This window comes from Anneissia japonica, unplaced genomic scaffold (assembly GCF_011630105.1).
Source record: "Anneissia japonica isolate Jap-2015-1 unplaced genomic scaffold, ASM1163010v1 scaffold284709_len978187_cov192, whole genome shotgun sequence".
Lineage (NCBI taxonomy): Eukaryota > Metazoa > Echinodermata > Crinoidea > Comatulida > Comatulidae > Anneissia > Anneissia japonica.
Genome location: NW_022757342.1, coordinates 865,936 through 889,722, shown reverse-complemented (window position 1 = coordinate 889,722; position 23,787 = coordinate 865,936). Strand labels below are relative to the sequence as shown.

The 23,787-nt window shown below is 33.2% G+C and overlaps 1 protein-coding gene and 1 long non-coding RNA gene across 2 annotated transcripts in view; both read left to right on the top strand.

The window, feature by feature from the left end:
- LOC117124696 (ras-related GTP-binding protein C-like) overlaps window positions 1-14,898 on the top strand; it is a 33,372-nt gene extending 18,474 nt beyond the window's left edge. The window contains exons 6-7 of the mRNA XM_033271034.1: window positions 8,789-8,903; window positions 14,438-14,898. Coding sequence (XP_033126925.1) covers window positions 8,789-8,903; window positions 14,438-14,638 — 316 coding nt within the window. The 3' untranslated portion in view covers window positions 14,639-14,898. The remainder of the gene's footprint in view (window positions 1-8,788; window positions 8,904-14,437) is intronic.
- A 45-nt stretch (window positions 14,899-14,943) lies between these two features.
- LOC117124693 lies at window positions 14,944-16,991 on the top strand. The gene is made up of 2 exons (XR_004448004.1): window positions 14,944-15,034; window positions 16,193-16,991. It is a non-coding gene; the product is annotated as an uncharacterized LOC117124693 (long non-coding RNA).
- The last annotated feature ends 6,796 nt before the right edge of the window (window positions 16,992-23,787 follow it).

Sequence of the window (23,787 nt, the reverse complement as noted above, 5' to 3'; positions counted from 1 at the left end):
GCTGTAAATCTGATCAGGTCATATTGCAGTAAATCTGATCAAATTATATTCTGTAAATTGGAACAGATCATATTGTAAATCTGATAAGATCATACAGTATTACTGTAAATCTGATCAAATCATATAACTGTAAATCTGATCAGATCATATAACTGTATATCTAATCAGATCATATTGCTGTAAATCTGATCAGATATTACTGTAAATCTGATCAGATCATATTACTGTAAATCTGAATCAATCAAATCCTTTAAGCTTCATCAATTGTAATGGTCATAGTTTTTCAGGTACTGTATATGTGGCAAAGACAAGCCAAACCGATTTTGAGTTATTAATACAGGGTTAAAGTGTAAAATAAGAGCTATAAAATGGTAAAAAAATCATTCAAATCCGACATTTCCTTATAAAGTTACAAGCATTTAAGCGTACAGCTGTTTAAAGAACAATATATGAGAAATCGGCCTTCAAAGTTTATGATTTCAGGCATTTCTCATGCAGAAACTATCATAAAATCTTAAAAAAGTGTTGTTTTAACATTGAAATCAATGGGAAAAATAACAGCACAGCATGATGTATAGATACATAAACCTCAATTTAGTGAAATAAAATAGACTTTTAAAAATTTTGCATTCTAGCATGTTTTTGCTATTTTCTCTGAAACACAATTTGCGACGAGTGACTGGTTTGGCTTGTCTTTGCCACATATGCAAAATATTGTTATTGTTCTTTTCTAAATTAGTGAGCCTTTCCTAAAGGACCGAAGCTTTGTAGAGGCTATTGTTTTTAACCTGTGTTTTTCTTCATTTGTCATCTTCGTTGTCGTCGTTCATTTGTTTGGTAAGTCCGATTGGTTTCTAACTTGGCAGAATGCAAGATGGTAATAAGAAGATTGAGCCTATTGTTTTTGGTATGTGTGTGTGAATATTCTGATTTTTCATTTGCATAATTATTATTAATCAGGTAATTTAGGCTAGTTACCATGATAGCTATAGTTTGGTACAGAAAATCCGATTGGTTTCAAACTTGGCAGAATGCAAGATGGTAATAAGAAGATGGAGCCTATTGTTTTTGGTATATATGTAAATTTACTAATTTGCATAAATATTATTTCACTATTAGATAATTTAGGCTAGTTACCATGATTAACTAAAATTTGGTAAGTCTAATTGGTTTCAAACTTTGCACAATGCAAGATGGCAATAGAGCGACGGATTTCCCAGAATCCGTCACTAATAGAATTAACTTTCCTGTCATATAAACATCATGCTGATTGCCTTGGAAAACAGTCTGTATTTTTTCTTTTAAATTTTCCCATTCAAAATCTTTGGCATCATATTTTATTGCTTGGCTGATCAAGCAAATAGCAAGATACATACTGTAGTATTATCAGTGGGCATGTGCGTGTTCATGGATAGAGAAAGTAGGTTAAATATATCTGGCTGAGCTTTTGCAGAAAACGAAACTAAATGTTTCATTATGTGTTTCATTATGGTTAAAACCAAGAACAGGTTATATAGATTTATTGGTGTCCACAATGCAAATAGTGACGTAAATGAAACTGCTGGTTCAGATTCTGCCATACGTTATTTTAATTTCATGATTGTTACTTTGTACATGGATGAAATTGATGAATTGCCTCTTGGCAAAAGGCTACTTTTTACTAAATTTTCAGGATTATGAATTGTACCTTACTTACTGATGATTAATATTGTTTTTTGAAGGTTTCTGACAAAAATACTAGTGGATAATATAAGATCGGTGTTACTTTACTTCTTCTACCCGCACTTCCAAAATGAACTGAAATTAATGCATGGAGCTAGTCCAAGCTTATGAATACTGACTACTAGATCCTGTCTTTATAAGGTGATAATGTGGTGTTACCTTATACTATCACAAGGCGGTGGTCAGTGAAGCTTTACATCAACAAATTTCTCTTACAATCGATTTTTGCATTTTCTCATAATTCATTTTTTTTTTCATTCATCACCTTTTGCTTTTTGTGACAACTAGGCCACTTTTTTTTATTTATTGAATTCAATAGTAAATCACAACATTATATTATATAAAATTCAAATAAACAAAACCAGGCAATAATTATTATCAATACAATGACAGAAATAGTAACTTTTAAGATATACTTAACCTTAAGAAACAAAAAACAAATAAACACAATTCATTTCTCTTACAATAGATACTTGCATTTTCTCATAATTAATTTCTTTCATTTATTCACCATTTGCTTTTTGTGACAACTGACTTCACTTAACATTATATTATATAGAATTTAAATAAACAAAACCAAGCAATAATTATTATCAATACATTGACACAACATAGTAATTAACATTAAAATGATTTTTTTCATCTTTTAGATGCTTACATATCAAGATACAAAAAAAAAAAAACACCTCATGCTGCCTTTGCCAGTGGTGATTATTGCAGCTTCCTTGGCACCTACCTTTGCAAGTGGTGATTATTGCGGCTCCCTTGACCCCTACCTCTGCGAGTGGTAATTATTGCGGCTTCCTTGACCCCTACCTTTGCGAGTGGTGATTATTGCGGCTCCCTTGACCCCTACCTTTGCAAGTGGTGATTATTGCGGCTTCCTTGACCCCTACATTTGCGAGTGGTGATTATTGCGGCTCCCTTGACCCCTACCTTGCGAGTGGCGATTATTTCTTCTCCCTTGACTCCTATTTTTACACATAATGATTAGTGTGGCTCATTTGAATACTACGTTTGCAAGTGATTATTAGTGAGTAATGGAATACGCTAATTAGTTGACTCTCTTGACAATATCTTTGTGCGAGTAATGATTAGTGGTAGTTAGTGATGGTCAGTGGGGTTTACTTGACCCTCTCAAGCCATTTATTGTGTTTACTGCATGTTTCGGTTTTTAAGGCAGTTAGTAATAAATAAATAAAGCTTATGGTTGATAGAAATCCAAGAATAATTGTTTCTCCTCCAGAACCATATAAATGTGTTCCACTCGAACCAGTATTATGACTGTAGATTGTGACGCCTCTGCCTTAACTGCTGTTTATTCAACTTGCTATGGCAATAGTATATAGTACATATTTGAAGAATAATATTAATATTTGTTATAATAATATATGATAAAACATATACCAGATATAAAATTATGAAATATTCATATATCCTAGTTATTAGAAATAGTAAGTTAATACTTGTACTTAACTATTGATTATTGTTGGTGAAAATAACATTATAACCAAAGTAGTAATCTTTATATAATGCTCCTTGCTGTTGCTTTATTTTAAGAATTTCAGTAGCAGTTTAAATACCGTACACATCTTTTTACTGTGACAGAGCTGTTTAAATACTGTCATTTATAGTGACATTTAATCACATTATTCCAAGCTTGTGTCAAAGCCAATTTAGTACTTTAGCTCTTAAGACTTTTAGGATGGAAAAACTTCAATCACCAGTCACAGTGACTTTAACTGCCACCTCTCATTTTGCCACCCCTTCCAACTTGACATGTGATTTCAAATTCTAAGATCCTATCCTATGAAATCTGTATTCATGTTATACTGTATGCGTACGTACTCCATTAAAAGAAATTGTTTCATTCCAACAATAAGTGAATTGAAACTAAAGGTATGACTTTTTAGGTTTGTGTAGCAAACTATTGCAGTAAAGAGCATCAAAGGAGGGTGAAAAAAAGCATTCTCATTTAGTAAAGTCGTTCCGTTAAAATCATCTATTCAGAAGAGAAGTTTAAAGTAAAATTTTAACAATGAATGTGCGAGGCAGAAAATGGAGGATGCCCTTTGTCCTGCTCTCGAGATGCTATTATAATGGTGAAACAGAATGTGATATTGCATCAGTTGAATAATTGGTTTGGTAAATGCTTTATATTTTAATTTACTTATAAGGAAGGAATGTTATGTTAGCGGCAGGTGTGATAAATTTAAATGAAACAAATTAATTTCTTTTGCAATTTCCTTTTTCTTTCATGGCAATGTGTGCATTAAAAGGATTAAGATATAATTTATTTTTTACTTTAAATAATCATTATAGTAGGTGGCAGATTTGTGACGCAGTGTACAGTATAAGAAGTATTGACTGTTCAATAGTGTAATGCTACAGTATCCGTTGTAGACAAAAGTTTATTTAACCTCACAAGATGCGAGATTAAACAACTATAAATAACTTTTGCAAATCTGTGTTAACCTCGTAAAGTTTTGACTTCGCCTGTTTTTACTCGCCATGTTATGTAAACATTCTACGCAATTTTCTTACGGTCTGTCCAGATTATCACATTTTCATTTAAAAAAAAAAACTGTTGAATGCCCATATATAGTCATGATGTGCCTATATATGGTTATGATGTGATGTCATCATGACCATATTTAGGCATGTCACATGTTTTTGTCAAATAAAGTTTGATAGTCTGGACAGCTTTAGTGGTGTCTTGCTCAGCTGATAGCTCAACTCCTCCATACACTGACATCTTTTAGGCACACAGTATCAAAACATGATTGACATTTTCTTTTCATTGTCCTGCATGGTCAAAAGTTCTACAATTTGCATCGCATGTGAGAGGAAACAATAATTGTTACTGTTTGCAAAGTTCTTTACTCACTTGTGCAGCAGGTTTATTTATTGTTTTATCTTTTAATTATTTCAGCAAGGAAATACAAAAGAAACATCAAAATTCAGAGCAATCCTGGGAGCAGCAAAAGTGGAATAAACCACTGCCATCCAAGGGAATTGCTGCTCCCTTTATTGAGTGGATTTAGGTTGTGAGAAAAAAAACACTAGAATTTTAGGATTTGAACCCTACATTTTAAGATGGGTTCCAACCTGCTGCACTGCTCTGCTTTTTTATGCAATGGCAACACTAATGAGAAGTTGAGGAATCGGGATGAACTCTGTAATATGACCTATCTTTTGGAACCCAAGCAGGAATTCCATATTTGATTATAGGTCGGACAAGAGAGTTGTAAAACTTGACAATAATTTTAGGGTTCCGATGACAGATAAGCCTAAGAATAAAACCTGTGCGTTCTAGATGCTTTAGAGTCAGTGTTTGGAGACATGCAGTCCACAATCAAGATTATTGGACATTGTAACTCCAAGGTATTTGTAACTACGAACTTAAATGAGATCAATACCATTAATGTTATATGTTGGTTATGAGAACGGTTAACGGATCTTGTTAACCTCATGACTTAACATTTATTTTTCATTAAGTTTAATAGAATTAGACATGTTCCAGTTATAGATGGAATCAAGATCTGATTGTAATGCAAGAATATGTCTATGACACCTACTTCTATAAAGAATAGTGTCATCTGCATACTGAAATATTCATTCATTAACTTTTATTCCCAAAATTCGAAATACATTTAAAATACAAGATGTAAATTAAAGCAAATACGCATGGAGTAGTAGGTTAAAAATGAAGATTTCTCTTATCTGGTTTAACCCCCATTACAATACAAGAATTTATACTATTTAGGAGATCAAAAATGTGTTTTTTAATTTTATTTCATTCATTATCCTTTCCAAATAATATTCCAATTATTAGTGCTGTGATTAAAGATCTGCAATTCACATCACTAAATATCTGTAAAAGAATTAATTCATTCATTTATTCGATCAATAATCAACAAACTACACAAACATAAAATTCGAAGAGAAACAAGGACGAAAAATAGAAACACGGAAATATGTTTAAAACAATAAATGAGAGAATTTCCTAATCTGCAGTGCCCTAACTGTACTGCATTTGCCGTTGAGTAAGCTATGTTTTATTTACATAGCAATGAAAGTATACTCTAGAAAACAGATGCTAATGCATATGAAAAAAAGAACATTGTAGACTAGTAGCCATCCTGCATTGTGAAGCATTAAGTAAATGTTGAATCGATACTATTCACTTTTACTGTAACAACATGATGACAGTGTTCAGTGTGTACTTCGTCAACATATTTTACTCTATCACGCTCAGATTAATTGCCATCATTTGTGTCTAGTGAAAAATATTATCATGTCAATCAAAGAAAATATTAAGTATGCATTTGCATGCATAAGTAAGCATGCAAATGCCTTGAAGATACTATCAATCAAAAAGACTGGAAAATGGCTCAAAAATTCATATAAAATTTTGAATAGCTAATTTGAAAGAATCAAATAAATTATTAGCTTCCAATGAGAAACATCGAAAAAAAAAAGCAGTTTTCAGCGATTTACAGACATTTTACTACAAAAAGCCTTTAATTAATTACCAGCCAATTTAACGATCTATACAGAAGTATACAGGAAAGTTATTACTTAAACTGTATGAAAATTGACAAGAGAATCTTCATTTTTTTTTTTACTTCATGACTGATAGTACACCTGTAATTGATTTTACTTTTTTTGTGTACATATATTGCAATTCAACCTCTGACTACTTTGTCCAATGGTGTGGTTATTAAAGTAAAAATATGATGTATTATAATGTGATTGCATTGGAAAGAAAAACAAGTTTACTTGACCCTATTGAAATGAATTAAAATTAACAAAAACTGTTCCATTTAAAACTTTGTTCCTATCATTTTGTCGATATCCCAGAAACTGAAAGGTAACACAAATAATACACTCAGGAAATTTGTAATAATTCTTTATTACCAGCTAAATATAAAGAAGACTTTAAAGTTTACTCATATTAGCTGTCATACTTTGCTCCAGTAACTGTTTATTTGAATGTGGAGCAGTTAAATGGTGACGTTTTCATACCTTTTGTTTTAGCGAACCTGCTCCCCGGCAATAATGATGATTTCAAGTAAAATAAAATTTTATATTTGGCCAATTATCACACCTGCCGCCACGAAAAAGTGGAAATTAAGAAAAAAAAATGTTCATTGCGCCCACCGCTGCCTTGAAATCCTAAAATAAGATATGTATATTTCTTCCTAATTATATAAATTTAAAGCATTTAACCATCCCATTACTACACTTATATTCACCAATAAAATTTTATTTTTATTTTCTCCTCCGTCTGCATGTTTTTGGCAAAACTACCAGTATTTGCTAAATAAGAAAACAAATTTTATTTTTATTTTGTTTCCACCCTCCTGTGACAATCTTTAAAAAATAAGTTTGCGAAACCATGTATTAAAAAAAAGTCTCACCTAAGGCAATGATTTACAGTAGTCAGGATCTCATTTATTGAGGGTGGCAAAACCCTTTACAGTATATTGGAAGTATTGTATTGATATGAGTCCAGTAAGATGTGATATTGGCCATATTGGAACATTTGTAAAATACTGTACACTGATGTGGTAGAAACAGGAATCTGAAAATGTTTCATAATACTGTTTGTCTGTCATTGAAGTCCACCTGAAGTCATACCGGCAGAACGAGGGGTTGGGGGCGGCCCAGGCCCTCCCCTCCCCCTTTTTGGCAGAAAATATATATTGTCTATAGAGATTTTTGTATGATTGGAAAGAAATACAAGAAAATAGAGAGGAGGGGAGGGAGGGGAAACAGTGTTTATTCAGTCCCCAACCGAGTTACATTTCTCGCAATTCAGATTGGCAGATCTGGAGGGTCAGGGTTTCTGACATCCCCCTTTCTTGTTACAATTAGAAAATTAGAAGTCGGGAAAGCTCATTTCCCACCACCAAGTACAAATTAAATATTTTATATTATACATATAGTGACTGCTCATGAGAGGAATGGTAAAATCGATTGACTCGTGGAGACCGTAGCCTATCGATGGCCTATAGATGGGCTATTCATTGACTATTTCATTTACCTAGTGAAAGGTTTTATTACTTGTCTCTGTGCAATGCAACGCAATTTCAAATGTCGTTTTCTTATACTGTAGGGAAATTTATATTGTTTATTAACTTTTGTTTTATTGGTAATAAATTATCTGCACAGATAATTTATTACCAATAATAAATTATCTGCACAGAATTTCATTAAAAATATGGTTTTTTTTATTTATTATGTATCTATGTTTTTATATGTGTATGTAATAATAATATTATGTTAATCAGATACTATTAATGTACAAGCTTTGTTTTTTGAGATTGGTTTCTTATTCATTAAGAATATTATATGCAATTGACATTTTGTACTATAATAGAAAAAGAGATATAAATGTTACTATTGAATTAAATTAAGTATAGTATGTCACTGGCAATTAATATTCTCAAATGAACTGGAATCCAAAAGTTTAATTTACATCGTTCAATTGCCAACAGGTAAATTGTTGGTTGACAATCCGCAAATCAAGTACAAATTCTTCTTCATTGAAGTTCATCAGAAATGATAGCTGACAGCCACCAAAGCAGTCATTGCAGATATCATTGAAATATTTAATATTTAAAGCTACAGTATATTCAATTTTGTGACAAAAACACATTGATTTGCCCATATGGGGCTTGCCATGCTAAAGCCACCATTAGTGACCAAAATAATAAAATTGACTTTTTGATATATATATTCATCACATTATAAGCTTTAAAATGATATGTCATTCTACTGGAATCGACTTACTATTGCCTAAGTTATAAGAAAAAGTATTACAGCTTCTCTGTACTAAAGTATACAATCTGGCACATCCTTAATTATGCGAATTACTCAGTTGAACATTTATTATGCTGGTTTTAGAATGGCAAGCCTCATATATGGTCACGTCATGCCCATATATGGATGTGATAACGTTACCATACCAATAGGGGCAGTTCACACATAGGAAGATACAATTATGTCAACATTGAATACTTTAGTAATAATACTGATAATGTTTTTCATTTCTCTTCAGTTTTTATCTGACCAGTATTTATGATCACTCTATATTTGAAGCATTCAGCAAAGTAGTCCAGAAATTGATACCTCAGCTACCAACACTTGAAAACCTCTTAAACATCTTAATTGCGGTAAGATTAATTATTAGCTTTCTAATACATAATTTTATAGATGATGAGTGTTACCATTGTTAGTTAGCCATCTTGTTTGTCATTTCAAACTTGAATAGCGCCCTCTGCCTGCTGTGGAGAGGGAAGAGGAAACATTAGAACAAAGATACTATCTCACATGTACCACTAAAATCAGTGCCCCTGGACCTCCTCACAGGACAGCTGCTTGAATACTCTAGCACCCTGCTTCATTGCCTGAAGAAGATCTACTGACGGTGGACTGAAATTTAGCAAATACGTATACTTGGTTTTATTCCATGAACATTATGATTAATATATTTTCGTCGTTCATTGTATTATGAACCAAAACAGACTTGCGTTGATGCAAGTTCTTTTTTAAATCAAAATTATTATTTTTTATTTCAATAATCTTTCTTCAAGCCCAATATCGTTTCAGTGTGGTTAAGAGCCCTCTACAATTACTATCGCACATACGCAAATATATGATAACACAAAAACACCTCTTTTATATTTACCAAGTAATGTGTTGTATTTACAAACATGACTGAATACAGAAACAATCCGAATGTGGTATTAATACTATCAATTCCCTGGGTGTTTTTGAGTCTCTATGTCTGTCTTGGTTAGTTATTGAATCTTGCCGTGGGAAGAAAGGCATGATCTGATTTCCTCCTTTCATCAGAGCACACTTTGTTTTCCTAATGGAAGGAAGTTTGTGAAATGATATAATCAATCACCATATACATTAAGGTATACACACTTTTCTAAAGAAATGGATATCAATACAAAACATTATTTTGTGCTTTAAAAAAAGCAATTCAATCACAATTAAGTTCTCATTAAGTGTATCATCCAATGAAAAGCATTGTAATACAGCACTTTAGTTCATCGTAAATAAAGGCATCGTTCAATTTCAAAACAGTTGTGATCGTGATTGAAAAACTTCATCGGTTTTCATTAGGTATTTTGATTGGAATTTCCTTTTAGATAAAATAAAAAATGCTCACTTTTTTTAAATGTAAACAGTTTCACTGACTACTAGTCGGCATCATCAACTCAGTTGTGATGATGTACGGAAAAGTGATGTAAACCCCAAATTATTGCTCTTTGCATTTATTTTAAGAAGTTAAAAGTAAAGATGCAAAAATGAAGGAATGCGTTATTGATTTTAGTTGGTATAAAAATATCCTGGGGTACTTTCAAAGCATTAATACATGAAGTACACTGGCTTTAATATGTGTGCTGAAAGATGATATGAGGTACCCATGTTAATAGGCATTTTACAAGTCAATTTTGTTGCCACAAAATATTAACAGTACAAAAAAGATATTTGCGATGACAAGTGATGTTGGTCTACTTGGCTACTATAAATTAAAAATATGAGCTGCAAGAATATGAGTTGCAAAAATTACACTTCAAATTATTATATCTATGTCCGTGGGATATTGACAGTGCTGTCTTTGAAATGGTTTGTCATAGCCATTTGATATTCGACTTCAGGCAAGCATGTTACTGTACTTCACTAATTTAGATGATGTTCCAAACACTCAATTTTGAAATTTTCCTTCTAATAGCTGGTTTTGCCAGATCTGGTCACACATGCTTTGAGCATGTAAGCATGAACTGTGAGTACTGTGCCATGCAAATCATTTATAGCTGTCATCACAGTGTGTACTTTAGCTCCGGCCATGGTAGGCCGAAGAGGGTGTCAACTCTAGCCCTAAGCAACCAGGCATTAACTTGGCCCCCATCAAGATTGAGAACTCCAGGTGTAATAATACATATTTCTACTAAACACATATGAAGAGTAGCTAAACGAAAGCTAGGATGTCAGAATATTCATGGAGGTATTATAGGCCTAATCTTCCTTTATCTCCAAAATACACATCTGTCTAGTATTGGTTCACCTGTGCATCTTTCAGTAATTCTCAGTGAAGTGTTGACCTAAAGACCTAAAGTTCAAGGGAAGGATAATGGAGGGGGATATTTCCATCTCTATAGTGGGAACCAGTGGACCTTATTCTGTGTACAAATGTTTTCAAAACTTATTAGACCTGTGTTTGGTGAAATTAGACCTGACATTGTGAGAAGTTCAATTTTTTTAACAAGTTTCCTTTTTATGAAGGGTTTCATAGAGTGTTCCAATACAGTATAGACCAGCGCCCCTCCCCCTCTCAACAATAGGGAGCCTTCGATTACACGACACAGTAAGACGTAGAGCATAATGATGTCACTAATGAGTCATTTGCGCATGCAAGAATGTCCTCCTCGTCGCATGGATTCTAGTACGCAATTTGACCAAATCTACATTGTGAACAGACATAGAGATGGTCAAGCATGATGGAATCAGTTCTAGCATTACGTACCTTGTCGCGCAAATCGAAAGCCCCTAATGAAAAGTGATAATGAGGCTAAGTTTGTTTTTAAACATCTTCAAAAGATGGTGGGTGATTTTGTACTCTAATTTCAGCCCTTTAGCTAAAACATAAGGAGAACAACGGTCGGAATTGAAACAGATACCAACAGTTTAACATTGGATCTCAAGGGTTTGCCACAGACACAGTGCCGTACCACCATTGTAGCTGAGTGAGCTATGTTGCTCTCTCATATGTTGTTGTTTTTATTCTAATTGTATCTGAATTGGGAATTACTATATTGATGTTAAATGCAAATACATGTTAAGAGAGACAAAACCTTGAAACAGTAATCACATGCGACTCAACTTGAAATCTACAGTAGTCCTTATAATCTACTCAAGAGGAGTATTAATGTGTTTTTAAGTAACAAATAATGCTTGAAGCAAATCTAGTGTCTGCTACATTAGACAAATAACAAATTATGTTTACATAGTTTGATACCTGATATTGAAGCAAAAATGTAGTGCTACTGGCAGAGTACAACATTAATAGAATGTGTTAAGAATGATGTTGCTTCCATTAGATTTGTTTACAATCATTTGAAGGGGAAGGGGATGCATTTATTCAAGGAAAAATAAATTCATCAGGGCATTTATTCATCAGGGCATTTGTTTGAGGAAGGCGTTTATTCTGAATGAGGCCATTTATTCAAATGGGATGTTTATTCAAATAAATGCGGTAAGTAAATGCATACAATCCAAGCAGTTTACATCATACAATAATAAGACCATTCCCTTCCCTCAGTTTCCTTCGTTTATCTCTTCTTACTATATGGTGATACTACTGAGTTGTAATTAGTTAAATCTCTTTCAGCATTCTGAGTTTTAAAAATGCATGGAGACTCTGATCTGCATTGCTATCAGTCCTTCTGAACTCAGGCCTCCTGTCAATAACGATTTCACGTATGATACAGCTACGATTTGATTTCCGTCAAAGATTAATTCTTGTGGTTAGAATTTTATGCTGTAATGTAAAAATTTGATATTTATATTCTCTAATCCATAAACATAAAATTTAATTTGAGGTAAACTTTGAAAGTGATTCAATAATAGTTGCCAATTTCATCTCTTGGTGCCAAGGGTCATAAAACAGATGCCATACTGTGAAGTGCAGTAAATGGGACATTTAACAGTAGTTAAATGTGACCTCTTTTAAAACCATACCATTATCTTTCAGCATCGTTTTTTTGTCTTTCCGTGTTCTAATCTGTAATATTTCTTTTAAAACCATTTTTTAGGGTTTTCAATACAAAAAAAATTACCATTTCTAATCTGTTGAGATTCTTGATTAATTGATTGTATATTTTCCTATTTTGTACAAGCATTGAGGACGGGTTTTAATTTGAAGTCTAATCCATTGATATAGATGGCTCTTTGTATAAAAGCCATTGCTTTTATTTGGATATTTTCTCTCTCGTTTCCCTATGTTTATTTTCCAGTTTAAATCTAAGAGCACTTTTGTGACTTTTCGTGCTTGGGTCCTCACCAAACTGGGATCAAGCAAAGCCCATATGTGAGCTGTCGTGACAAAATAAGTCTTGTGGTACAAAAAATGAAAAATTAGTTATTGATGTAAAGATAACTGTATAATAAGCTGCATTTTGGGTTTTGAATCGGGTTCCTAGGTAGTGTACTGTACAACTGGAGTAATGTCATTTCAAATTCAAATGTATAAAGTCATACTTTAGAGAAAATCGCTTCTAAAGATAAACAACTGATGCATTTCTTGTGTTAGTAGTCCTATTAATTCTGAAAAAGATTAACAAAATGTGCCTCAAAAATACCTTTACCTTAGGTAATTCAGCTCAGAACGTTCGCTACCATGAACTATACATATTAAACTTATCAGAAACATTGAAACCCAATTTTTGTAAAAATATCTCTTTAGATGTTTTCTTAAATACGGTAAATCAAATTGACCCGACGTACCACATGACTCATTTTGTCATGACAGCTCACATATAGGATAGATAAGGTAAACATTTATTGTCCAATATTACACTTGGATTGAAAATTTGTTTTTCTCTATGACAGTACTCTTAAAATTTACATAAAAACACAGTACGATATAAAAGAGACTTAAAATTCACATTGTAAAATTAAAATAAGTGCAACAGCAAAACATACAGTAGTATTAATACCAGGTTAAACATCCAATTCAACTGTGTTACAATAAAAATAGTAGTCATATGTATTATTAATATTTAGCATTCATTTACATGTTACAACATTTAAAAATGGTAATGTTCTAAAACTTTATTATTCTGATAAATGCTTAAACTAGGAACAAGATTTTAATTTATATTCTTACTTTCAAAATGTTACTGAGCGATTATCCGAAAGGTTACAGAATGTTGAGTGTGCCAGAGACAGTCCTCATTTATAACTAATGTAAAATTAAGTATAAGATTTCAGATAAAGTTTTATTAAAGTAGACATTAAAACTCGTACTAAAAATAATAAATACATAAAATAAGAAAGTTCCTAACCTTCAATCATACAGTACATTCATTTCATGAACACAGAAATCTTTAACTGTCATCATATAGTGAAATTTAAAAAAAACCAACATAAACAACTCTAACTGTCATTTATAAGTTGAAATAAAACCTATAAGAATCAACATAAAATACTTAATTGTCATTTACATAATGAAATAAAAAGAATATATGATGTGTGTATTGCATTAGGAAATGAAGATGTTAACCACCATTAGATGGATTCAGGTTCCTGAAATTTATTTTGAACCTAAAACACTTAAATTGAAAGATATGAGCATCTGATCTGGATATCCATTTGTTAGCCAGACGTACATTAAAATCCCATGCAGAACGCAGCAAATCATGATCCACGGAGAGGGAGAAATGTGTGGGTCTAAGTTGTGCCTAGCTTAATTTACCATGAGAGGAATTTTAATTGCTGAAATTTGATTTTTATTAATGCTTATGAATTAAAAAAGACAAGCATCTCCAATATTAATCCTTTATAATGTACCTGAGATGAAATTGTCTGTCATTGTAATTTAATGTTAACCTAGAAATTTTAGATTTTTAGGGTGAGCCTCACAACCAATATTGTGATTCTGATTTACTTGTAATTATATGTTTAATTTTTTTAGAACTCTGGTATAGAAAAGGCATTTCTGTTTGACGTTGTCAGCAAGATTTACATTGCAACGGACAGTTCACCAGTGGATATGCAGTCGTATGAACTCTGCTGTGATATGATTGATGTAGTAATTGATGTGTCTTGCATTTATGGGTATGTCAAATTATGGTCAAATCGATCTTTCCCCATTTTATGCTTGTCTAACAGCTGACATTACACATAAATTAGTAGTTTGAAATAAAAATTGTATTCAGATAATCCACTAAATTATCAGCAACTGGATGACATTGAAAATATCGGTGCCCTGTTCACTTCACCACCATTCATCTTATCAATGATTTAATCTGCTTTTTTTTTACAGAAGAATATCTGCATAATGGGTACTGAATTATGCATATGCTTCTCTGTAAAAAAAAAGTATGTACAAATTGACAGCAGAAACACCAATGTTTTTTTCTCACACTCGGAGATTCCTTTTCTTTAATGTTTAAACATCTATATATTTTTACAGCATTGTATAAATTAGCGCTCTCACTTATCTGTTCTGAATATGTTGTGCCCCCACGTTTGAAAAATTCTGGATTCGCCCGTTAGTATCTCCCGGTAGGTTCTACATCTGTCTCTTATACACATCTAGATGTGTATAAGAGACAGTCCTATAGCTGTTGTGACACATTGCTTGATTACTAGGTAGGGTACTTGCTGAACCTGACAGTCGTCACCACAATGTTTGTGTGATTATTTTTAATGATATTTTTTGTACAATTTTTTTATGGAGGTATTCCAAAATAAAGTGAAAGTGAAATAAAGGCTGGGCCTCTCTACCAACAAAAAATATTTTCCTCTGTAATGTTGTTCTTAATCAATCAATAAGGATTTATGTAGTGGCAATATCCACGGCAGAATGCAATGTTCAGTGGCTCTATGACAATAGCATTACTCAAAGTGCACATTAACTACTGATGTTTATTAACAATGCTTGTAAGATTATGACCCAAAAAAAAGTTGTTGAAGTTGGAGTTTTGAGAATGTTTTAAACACTGTGATACATTTTGTTGCTCTATATAATATTAAACTACATTTCTTTTGACAAAGAGTAGGTAAACACTATATTTTACAGATATTTGTGTTTAACTACTGTACTTCTTATAATACGTAATCTTCTACATTGAGGAATAGATGTTTAATACACTTACTGTCAGTATCATCTGTTTCATTTAGATTAGACTAATCTTGTTCCCATTAGGAGAGTGGAATCGTGTTTGTTCCCATTAGGATTTAAAACCAGTACCTTTCCTATTATTACTGTTTGAATGAGGCCAAGTAATCCGAATTTTTGAAGCTTAGAAATTGAAAGCTCATACCAAAGCTGGATGTTATGTTAATCTTTTTAAAGATGGAAGACTGCAGTATATTAATGTGATAATAACTTCCTTTATTAATCACAGGAACATGTTTTTACTATTGTATTATAATCACTTTTTCCCAGATTTTAGCTTGTGGCAGTTATCACCACACACAGTAAACTAAAATTAGATGTGTTAAGAAAGTTTATTTGACCAGATCTCCCTGAAGTATCAGGGGCAAATCCAGTAGGGAGTAGGGGGAGACACGGGGCACATGTGCCTTCTTCCCCTTCCCCGTTTTGCCACGAAATTTTAAAATTTCAAGGTATATAAATTAGCGCTCTCACTTATCTGTTCTGAATATGTTGTGCCCCCACGTTTGAAAAATTCTGGATCCGCCCTTTAGTATCTCCCGGTAGGTTCTACATTGTGGATGCTGCGGGTTGCCATAAGCCTATTCTGATTTTCAAAACGGACCATACATATATTTTTATTTACGGTCACTTTAAAATAGTAAATACTGTACCCAACTAAAATCAATAATAATTTATGCTGTCATCTTTCTTAAAAGAAAAAAGAAATTGGTGATCGTAAATACACAGATGTTTATGTCAGTGCTATAATATCTTTATGTCCCTTAAGTGTTGTTGTTTTCAATTTTGTCTGCTTTTAAGAATTATGTCCAAGTTACTTAGAACAAGAAAAACGTGATAGATTGGAGATTAAGTCCCAGTTCTGTTTATTGACCATAATAAATCTCATTAGCATATCATAAGCTGTAAATTCCTATCGAGTGTTCTACTGAATATCAAGCACGTTTTAATGCTGTTTCTTCATAGTTACATATTCTTTTTTTATATAGTTCTCTTTGACAGATAAAATGAATGATAAAGGATACAAAATACGACTTAACTTTCTTTTCAATGAATGAGAAACATGCTTTGTTACATTTTTGCAGGCCCTAGTATTATACTGGTGTTTTAAAATGAAATGAAATGCATGACTGATCATAATTGATAATATATACTTATTATTTCTGAAGGTGAATATACAAAGTTTGAAATATATTGAATCATATTAACTTGTACCACATTCTTTAATACTCTATTTTTGTTTTTTTTAACTTCTTATGTTTGCTGTATGGCACATTACAAAATTTCTTCTAGTACTACAGTAACCATGAAAAATAAAAAAAGATAGGATTCCATATCAGAAAAACCTTGACAGTCGGACCTCCTTCATTTATTCTCTGCTTTAGTGTATTATGATGAAATAGTATTCCATAATTCCTCTCTTTGAACTTTGAACTCTGAAATCGTATTTACCCTCACAACTTACAAGTGAGACAGTAGGAAGCTTTCGATTTGTGCGACAACACGACGCTAGAACAGAATCACTCCTGCGTGACTGTCCTACCTGGCGTCCTACGTTGTCTGCATACATAGATTTGGCCAAATTGCGTTCCAGAATCTGCTCGACGAGGTGACCTTAACGTTCTCGCATGCGCAGATGACTTTTAATGACATCATTACGTTCTACGTCCTACCGTCATCGTGCAATCAAAAGCTCCTTAATAACTGAATGTCTACAGTCCCCATGGGGTCATTTCTACATTTACTTGTAGATTGCAAGTATCCTGTGTGGCTATATTCAGATTAATGCTCAAAGCGAAGCATTACTCATTCATTCATTCAATACTTTTATTCAAAACCATCAGGTTAAAAACTATTACAACTCGTGGCCAATGGCCGAATTGCGTGTAATTTTACAAACAAAAGTGAGAAAAATAGAAAACACTACGATAACCATCACCGGGGTTTACGCATTGAGCAGACGGATAAAATATGGTATGGGACTATTGGCATATCTAACTGTTTTAATTGGTAACTGAGATATGTTATTACAATTCCGCAACGCTCTGCCATGACATTTAAAACGTGTCGCCAGCAGAAGATCAGCAGAATGAGTAGTCAAGGGCAAACTTTTGGCAAACTTAATACAATGTTCTACTCTCCTAACTCTACTCAAGCCTGGTGTCAGTCCCGCGTCTGGCAAGAAAATGTTGACTCTAAATATTATAGGTACTGTATATTGACCTGGGTTAACTCATTGGAAATTATGAAGCGTTGGCATTGTGTCACTAGCTGTGATTGATAACATTTGGCCAGAAACAAGTGAGACTAGAAACGTCAATCCAAAACCCGCGTCAACCCAAGATCAACCTACGAACTTTGCGTGGATTGAATTGTCTGGTTTGAGTCAATCCATAGTTCAAACAACAAAATTCTCAACCATAGTGAATTAAAGCTTAGCTTGTGTCTATACTCTGACCGTAGTCTGTGTGTTTTATATAACCATGAAATGTTTACGTACAGTGAGCTTTCTGTAGAGGCAGCTGTGCAAATTACAGTTTTAACTTGTGTCTTGTGTTTCAACTGGTGTGATCATGATTATTATATAAAACAACTAACAGTGATGAATTTAAACCCAAGTTTAAATAATAAAACAATGCATGCACAGAGTGCTGTACATACCGCTCTAACCGAGCCAAATTTTGGGGTGGTTGAGCTTGGCCAAAACAACATTCTTTCATAATTTGTTATACTTTTTTTTAACTTTAGACTAAATTTTGAAAAACCAAAGTAGGCCTACTCAAGGTAGTGTACGCTAATGTACAGTAGTTTAAGCGTGCATGGTGACATATCTCCACAACTAGAGCTGAGGGAATCATTGATTTAGAGATACTTGCTGTCACAACTAATTTTTTCTGCACTTTCTGTAAAAATATTTACGAACAGAATACGTGTTAAAAAAATGCTTTTGAATTTGGCAAAGAGGCTTGAGAAAGTTTCATGACCAGCTTGCTCATTATACTACCGTATATGGTACAGATTGAACTACTTACACACACACAATCTACATTCACCGCACACATCTGTACATGTGAAATGTTCATAATTGCCCATTTATTTCTTCTAATCCAACTGGCAAAGCTAGTGAGATAAATTTAACAACATTACCAATGCTTTTCAGGCTAACATATGGTGATTTAACTTTCAAAATACTGCCACCTACTAGGCTGTTTTGATTTTATACCCAAAAGGAAAGTAGACTAATTAGGTCTATTAACCTTAATAAGTTATGCATGTGCTATAATTAGAATAGATATTCACAATACTTAAGCCTATAATCATACTTGAATAATCAATAAAAGTAAATTTTACCAGAAATCAATATATTCAAATTGGGGGAGAGGATTTATTGGAGAGGTCAATTTTTTTCCCAAATGACACAGTTTTAAGCTCAAAAATATATGTATGTCAGTTAGATTACAGTTGGCCCATGAGCTAATATCCTCCCACACACACGATAACTCAGCTTGTTTGAGCTCATGAAAATCTCTTAAAATGATGAAATGTGCACTGGCTAGGTACAGTTGACCTTTCCACTTAGCCCCGCCCCTTGGATATTGTTGCTAACGGTCCATAAAACGACAAGGTTAAAACATACACAAACACTTTTGTCGACATGTGTTTGTGGCACACATGCATAGACACATGTGTTTGTGGCACACATGCATAGACACATGTTTGTGGCACACGTGCATAGACACGTGTTTGTGGCACACATGCATAGACACGTGTTTGTGGCACACGTGCATAGACACATGTGTTTGTGGCACACATGCATAGACACGTGTTTGTGGCACACATGCATAGACACATGTGTTTGTGGCACACATGCATAGACACATGTGTTTGTGGCACACATGCATATATGTCCCTGGCTCTGCTCTGATTGATCAATTATTAAGTTTGATTGATACTCTGGAAACATCCATTGCTACAATAGGTATGGTAATGGGATGGACTAATTGGTTAAGAAAAACAAATCGATGCAGATTCCTTTACTTTTTTTTATGGTTCTTATTTATCAATCAGTGTAGCCTCTTAGTGAATTCACATTGTTGTCTCTACAAACTAGTTGTATTACTCCACAAAAGTAACGATCAGCTATCTGTTTTGTTTAAATTGTTATAAACATCATGAAGGAAATGGAAATTACACATCGTTTAAGACTTTCATCTTTAGCAAAGAGCACAGTAACAATCATGTGAATACGATAGGATTAGTTGAGACCTTGACTGGATTTTTCATTACTTTACACCGAGATAGTGAATGGTGTTAATGTATTCGCTGGAGGGTACCAGAAAATAATACATACTCCGATTCAGAATCCTTTCATTTGTGATTGTTTAACGTGATATAGCACTTTATTTTTAGAACTCCTTTCTATTGATAAGAACTGATATGTTTCTATTAACTATTACTAAGTATGGCATTGCAAAGAAGAAGCCAAAACATTCACTCACCACAACATGGACATAATATGTATACGCAGTAGTTCAGAATTGAAGTTGAGTTTTTCACTTGCAGTATAATCGTGACAGGATATTAATGAAATTTTTCATGTTAAGACTGTGTCAATATTATATTTTGTAATTTTTCAAATATTTGATCTAGCTATTATTCAACATGCAAGTGCCATCTTCTGAATGTCAATGATTTATACTAGTACACCCATTTGATTGTTATGGTTAAACTTGATTATAAATTTGTAGTGTAGTATTGGATGTACTTGGTTCAGTCTGTTGCATTTTTTTTCTTTTCTGTCATGGCGGAGTAATTTATTTGTTTTCAAACTCAACAACTGTCTCCAACTTGATTTAAGGAAAACATGCAGTTCTGCTAATGTTTCTGCAGACTCTTTGCTACAAAAAGCAAAACAAGCAAAATGCAGTGTGTAAGGTTACATTAGTGACCAAATGATACAAATTTACTTTCTATTATTTGCAGACATCTCAAGTTAGTAAAATGCATTTTCGTAACTGTCTTTAGATTTCTGTAAAAAATGAAAAATTTCCATAGCACCTAATTGAGTGCAAGATATGGGTTGCTCAAAGTTGCAGTATAGTACAGCTGCGGTTTATAGTATCATCGTCACTCATACAGTCGATCACGGAAACCTGGGAACAGGATCGTGTTTCGTGGTGTGGGATGTTGATTTAGTCGTAATATCATGTTTTATCTGGGATTTCCCATAAATTTAGGCCGAATCGCATTTTTGCATAGTTTGTATGTATTTCCGTTCCATGGTGCTTGAGAACCCTGTTATTGCAGCACTGCACAGTGTCAGTAATATTGCTAAACATGGAATCTATATGTCACTGGTTGAACACCAATCTGCTTTGTGTAATACAGGTTATGTAATGATACACCGTCTTAGATGTTTAAAGCATTTGTTGCATGTTAGGGGTAAAGATAGGAGAATAAAACCCATATGCTGAATTGCATATGGGCGTGGTCCATGACTACAGTATCCTAACCAGTCGTAGGTAGGCACTTAGTATCTAGTTTGGAAAAGAGGATCATTTGTTATTTGTATGTATACTACTCAATCCACTAAAAAGACTGGTGCTGCACTGTTTCGAACACAGAATAACCACAGACCCTATATGAGAGGGTCTGTGGCATAACTAAACATCTCTGTTATTAAGTGGATAAGATTAAAGACAGAAAAGCCATCATCATCAAATGTGCTTTTTGGCATGGCTGGTAGTTTTTTGATTTAGATGTGTATAGCCAACAATTAATTCAATTTAATTCCTTAATTTAGAGGAACCTCCTTCACGTCCTACACTTGTTATTAAATGTCTACTTTAATCAACATTCCAGACACCTAAGCGTCAGCCTTATTAGGACATGAAGCGCACTAATAATGTACATTATTCTTTTTCCATCATAGACTGGTAAGAATTAAGAGTAAATGTAATTTGAAAGTTAGTTTAATTGTACAAAGTCTCTGCTTGCTTGATTTGTGATATATGGAGACATTAAAACACAATGTTACACACATCTCTGGAGTGTTTACTTTAAAGAATGTAATGTTCTAATCATAATGATATTGGTAACAGTAAATTAAAGACAAACAGCACTTTTCAGACTAACAAATTTATAATTCCCCAAGCTTTCGACCATGCAGTGGTCTTCATCAGGTGAATGATATTGGTGTGAATGTACTGCTGCAGGTTTAAGAAAACTCACTAGGGATGCATTGAGATTTTGGACTTATTGAGTAGAATTGTTTCTCACTTTCTAAGTGCAAGAAAAGAGCTCTAAATTGGCAAAGCAATTAGTAACCAATACTGTATATGTTCTGGTCTACAGTACTGTATATACAATTTAGCTATCTAAATGCGGCAATTGTATTATATATATCAATTAACATGGTTGCTATAGTGACCTACAAGTATTTCTGGTGAAGGCACTATAAAATATAGAAACCTTTAATTCAAAAGCTTCAGATGGTACAGGTATGTGCTTCATTTTACGGATTACATATGGGCTCCTGGAATAATTTTGAAGTATAGAACATTTTTCCTTCATTTTGATTTTTATCCTTCTATTTTCATTCATTCTTACTTCTCTTCAATCGTAGTTTCAATTGTTGCTTCCATGAGCTAATCATGTTGGACTTTTATCAAAATAAAATTTATTAAAAGAGGAATTTTATATACTGTATGCAGCCTAATATAGAAAAAAACTTCATATTCTTTTAGATGGGAAAGAAGTGCACTGGTTTTAAAACCAATTTTTAATTGATTTGTGACTCAGTAGATGTTTTGTCCATTTTGCCAAGTTACATATATTGGAAAAATTGATAAAAGTACACCAAATTTTATATAGTCTTATTCCAGGATCATATAAATAGTGGTATGTCAGTCGTGTTGTTCTGTATAATTCAGAGACTTTTTCCAGTATGCGTTTCATGTTTATATAGTCACAGAAACAATGGCTATAAAATAAATATCAGTTCCCGTGGGAAATAATCTACTTGCAGCTATTAATCAGTGCATCGATATTCCACCCTAGTAATGTACACCAATAACATACATTATTTTGCTGACAGCCTGCATGTCGTAACCTACATGTTGAGATTTTAACTGCATCTCCTGACCCATGGAAGACATCTTACTTAACTGCTTGCTCCTCGCTAAGCGTGTTAAACGATACCAATTGGCTTCAAGAGATATACAGATAGATACAATTGTAGCCTGGTACTGTACATTGACTGATAAAAAAAAACTTATAATGGTGTAAGCGCCGTGCCGTTTATAACATTTTTGGAGGCTTCAGTGCGGCACTTATTTGAGAACGGCACTTATTCGTGAGCGGCGCTTATAAAAAAATATTGGCGTGGCTATTTCCATGCCCATTCTCATGTTACCTATCCCATGTACTGTATTCTCATAGTTCAGTAGGCCTAATTTACTGTAAATAAACATTTATATAGAAATGCTTGTGTCTTCAATGTGTTATTTATCAATATTAACACTAATATACATTGTATTTAAAACCCTTTTTTTTTTCAAAGTGTTTCATTACACACAAGGTAATATATATTCTTGATACGCGCCGCAGCACTTATCCGAGAGCAGCGCTTAGCAAAAAAAAAGTCAGGTTTGGCGCAGCGCTTGTTCAAGCATTTACGGTACCTATCAAACAGTATTATGTTGATTGTCCTTTTTGGTTTCTATTCACCTTTTACATTTGATACAAGAGAGGTTTCTTGTATCATACATGTACAGTATGTGCTGTTACCCATTAGCCGTCCAATTTGTAAATTTGTGATTGTAACACACACAGATATTGGCCTAGCTGGTAAGAATGTACTAGAATTTTCCTAGGTACAGTACTAGACAGCTGTCGTCCTCGATTTTCAGAATTATTTTCAATATACATTAAAAAGAAATATGAATGTCTCTTAATTTTGTTCTTGTGTTTATTCCTTTTACATAATATATAGAGGGCAGCATTCTAAAATATTAATATGAAACTCCAGCATAAATATAGTTATTTGTAAAAGGAATTTTATGCACATCTTCTGTTATAGTCTCATAACTATGCAAATCGCAATTCAAAATGTCCATAGAAATGTGATAAAACAGTAGTGT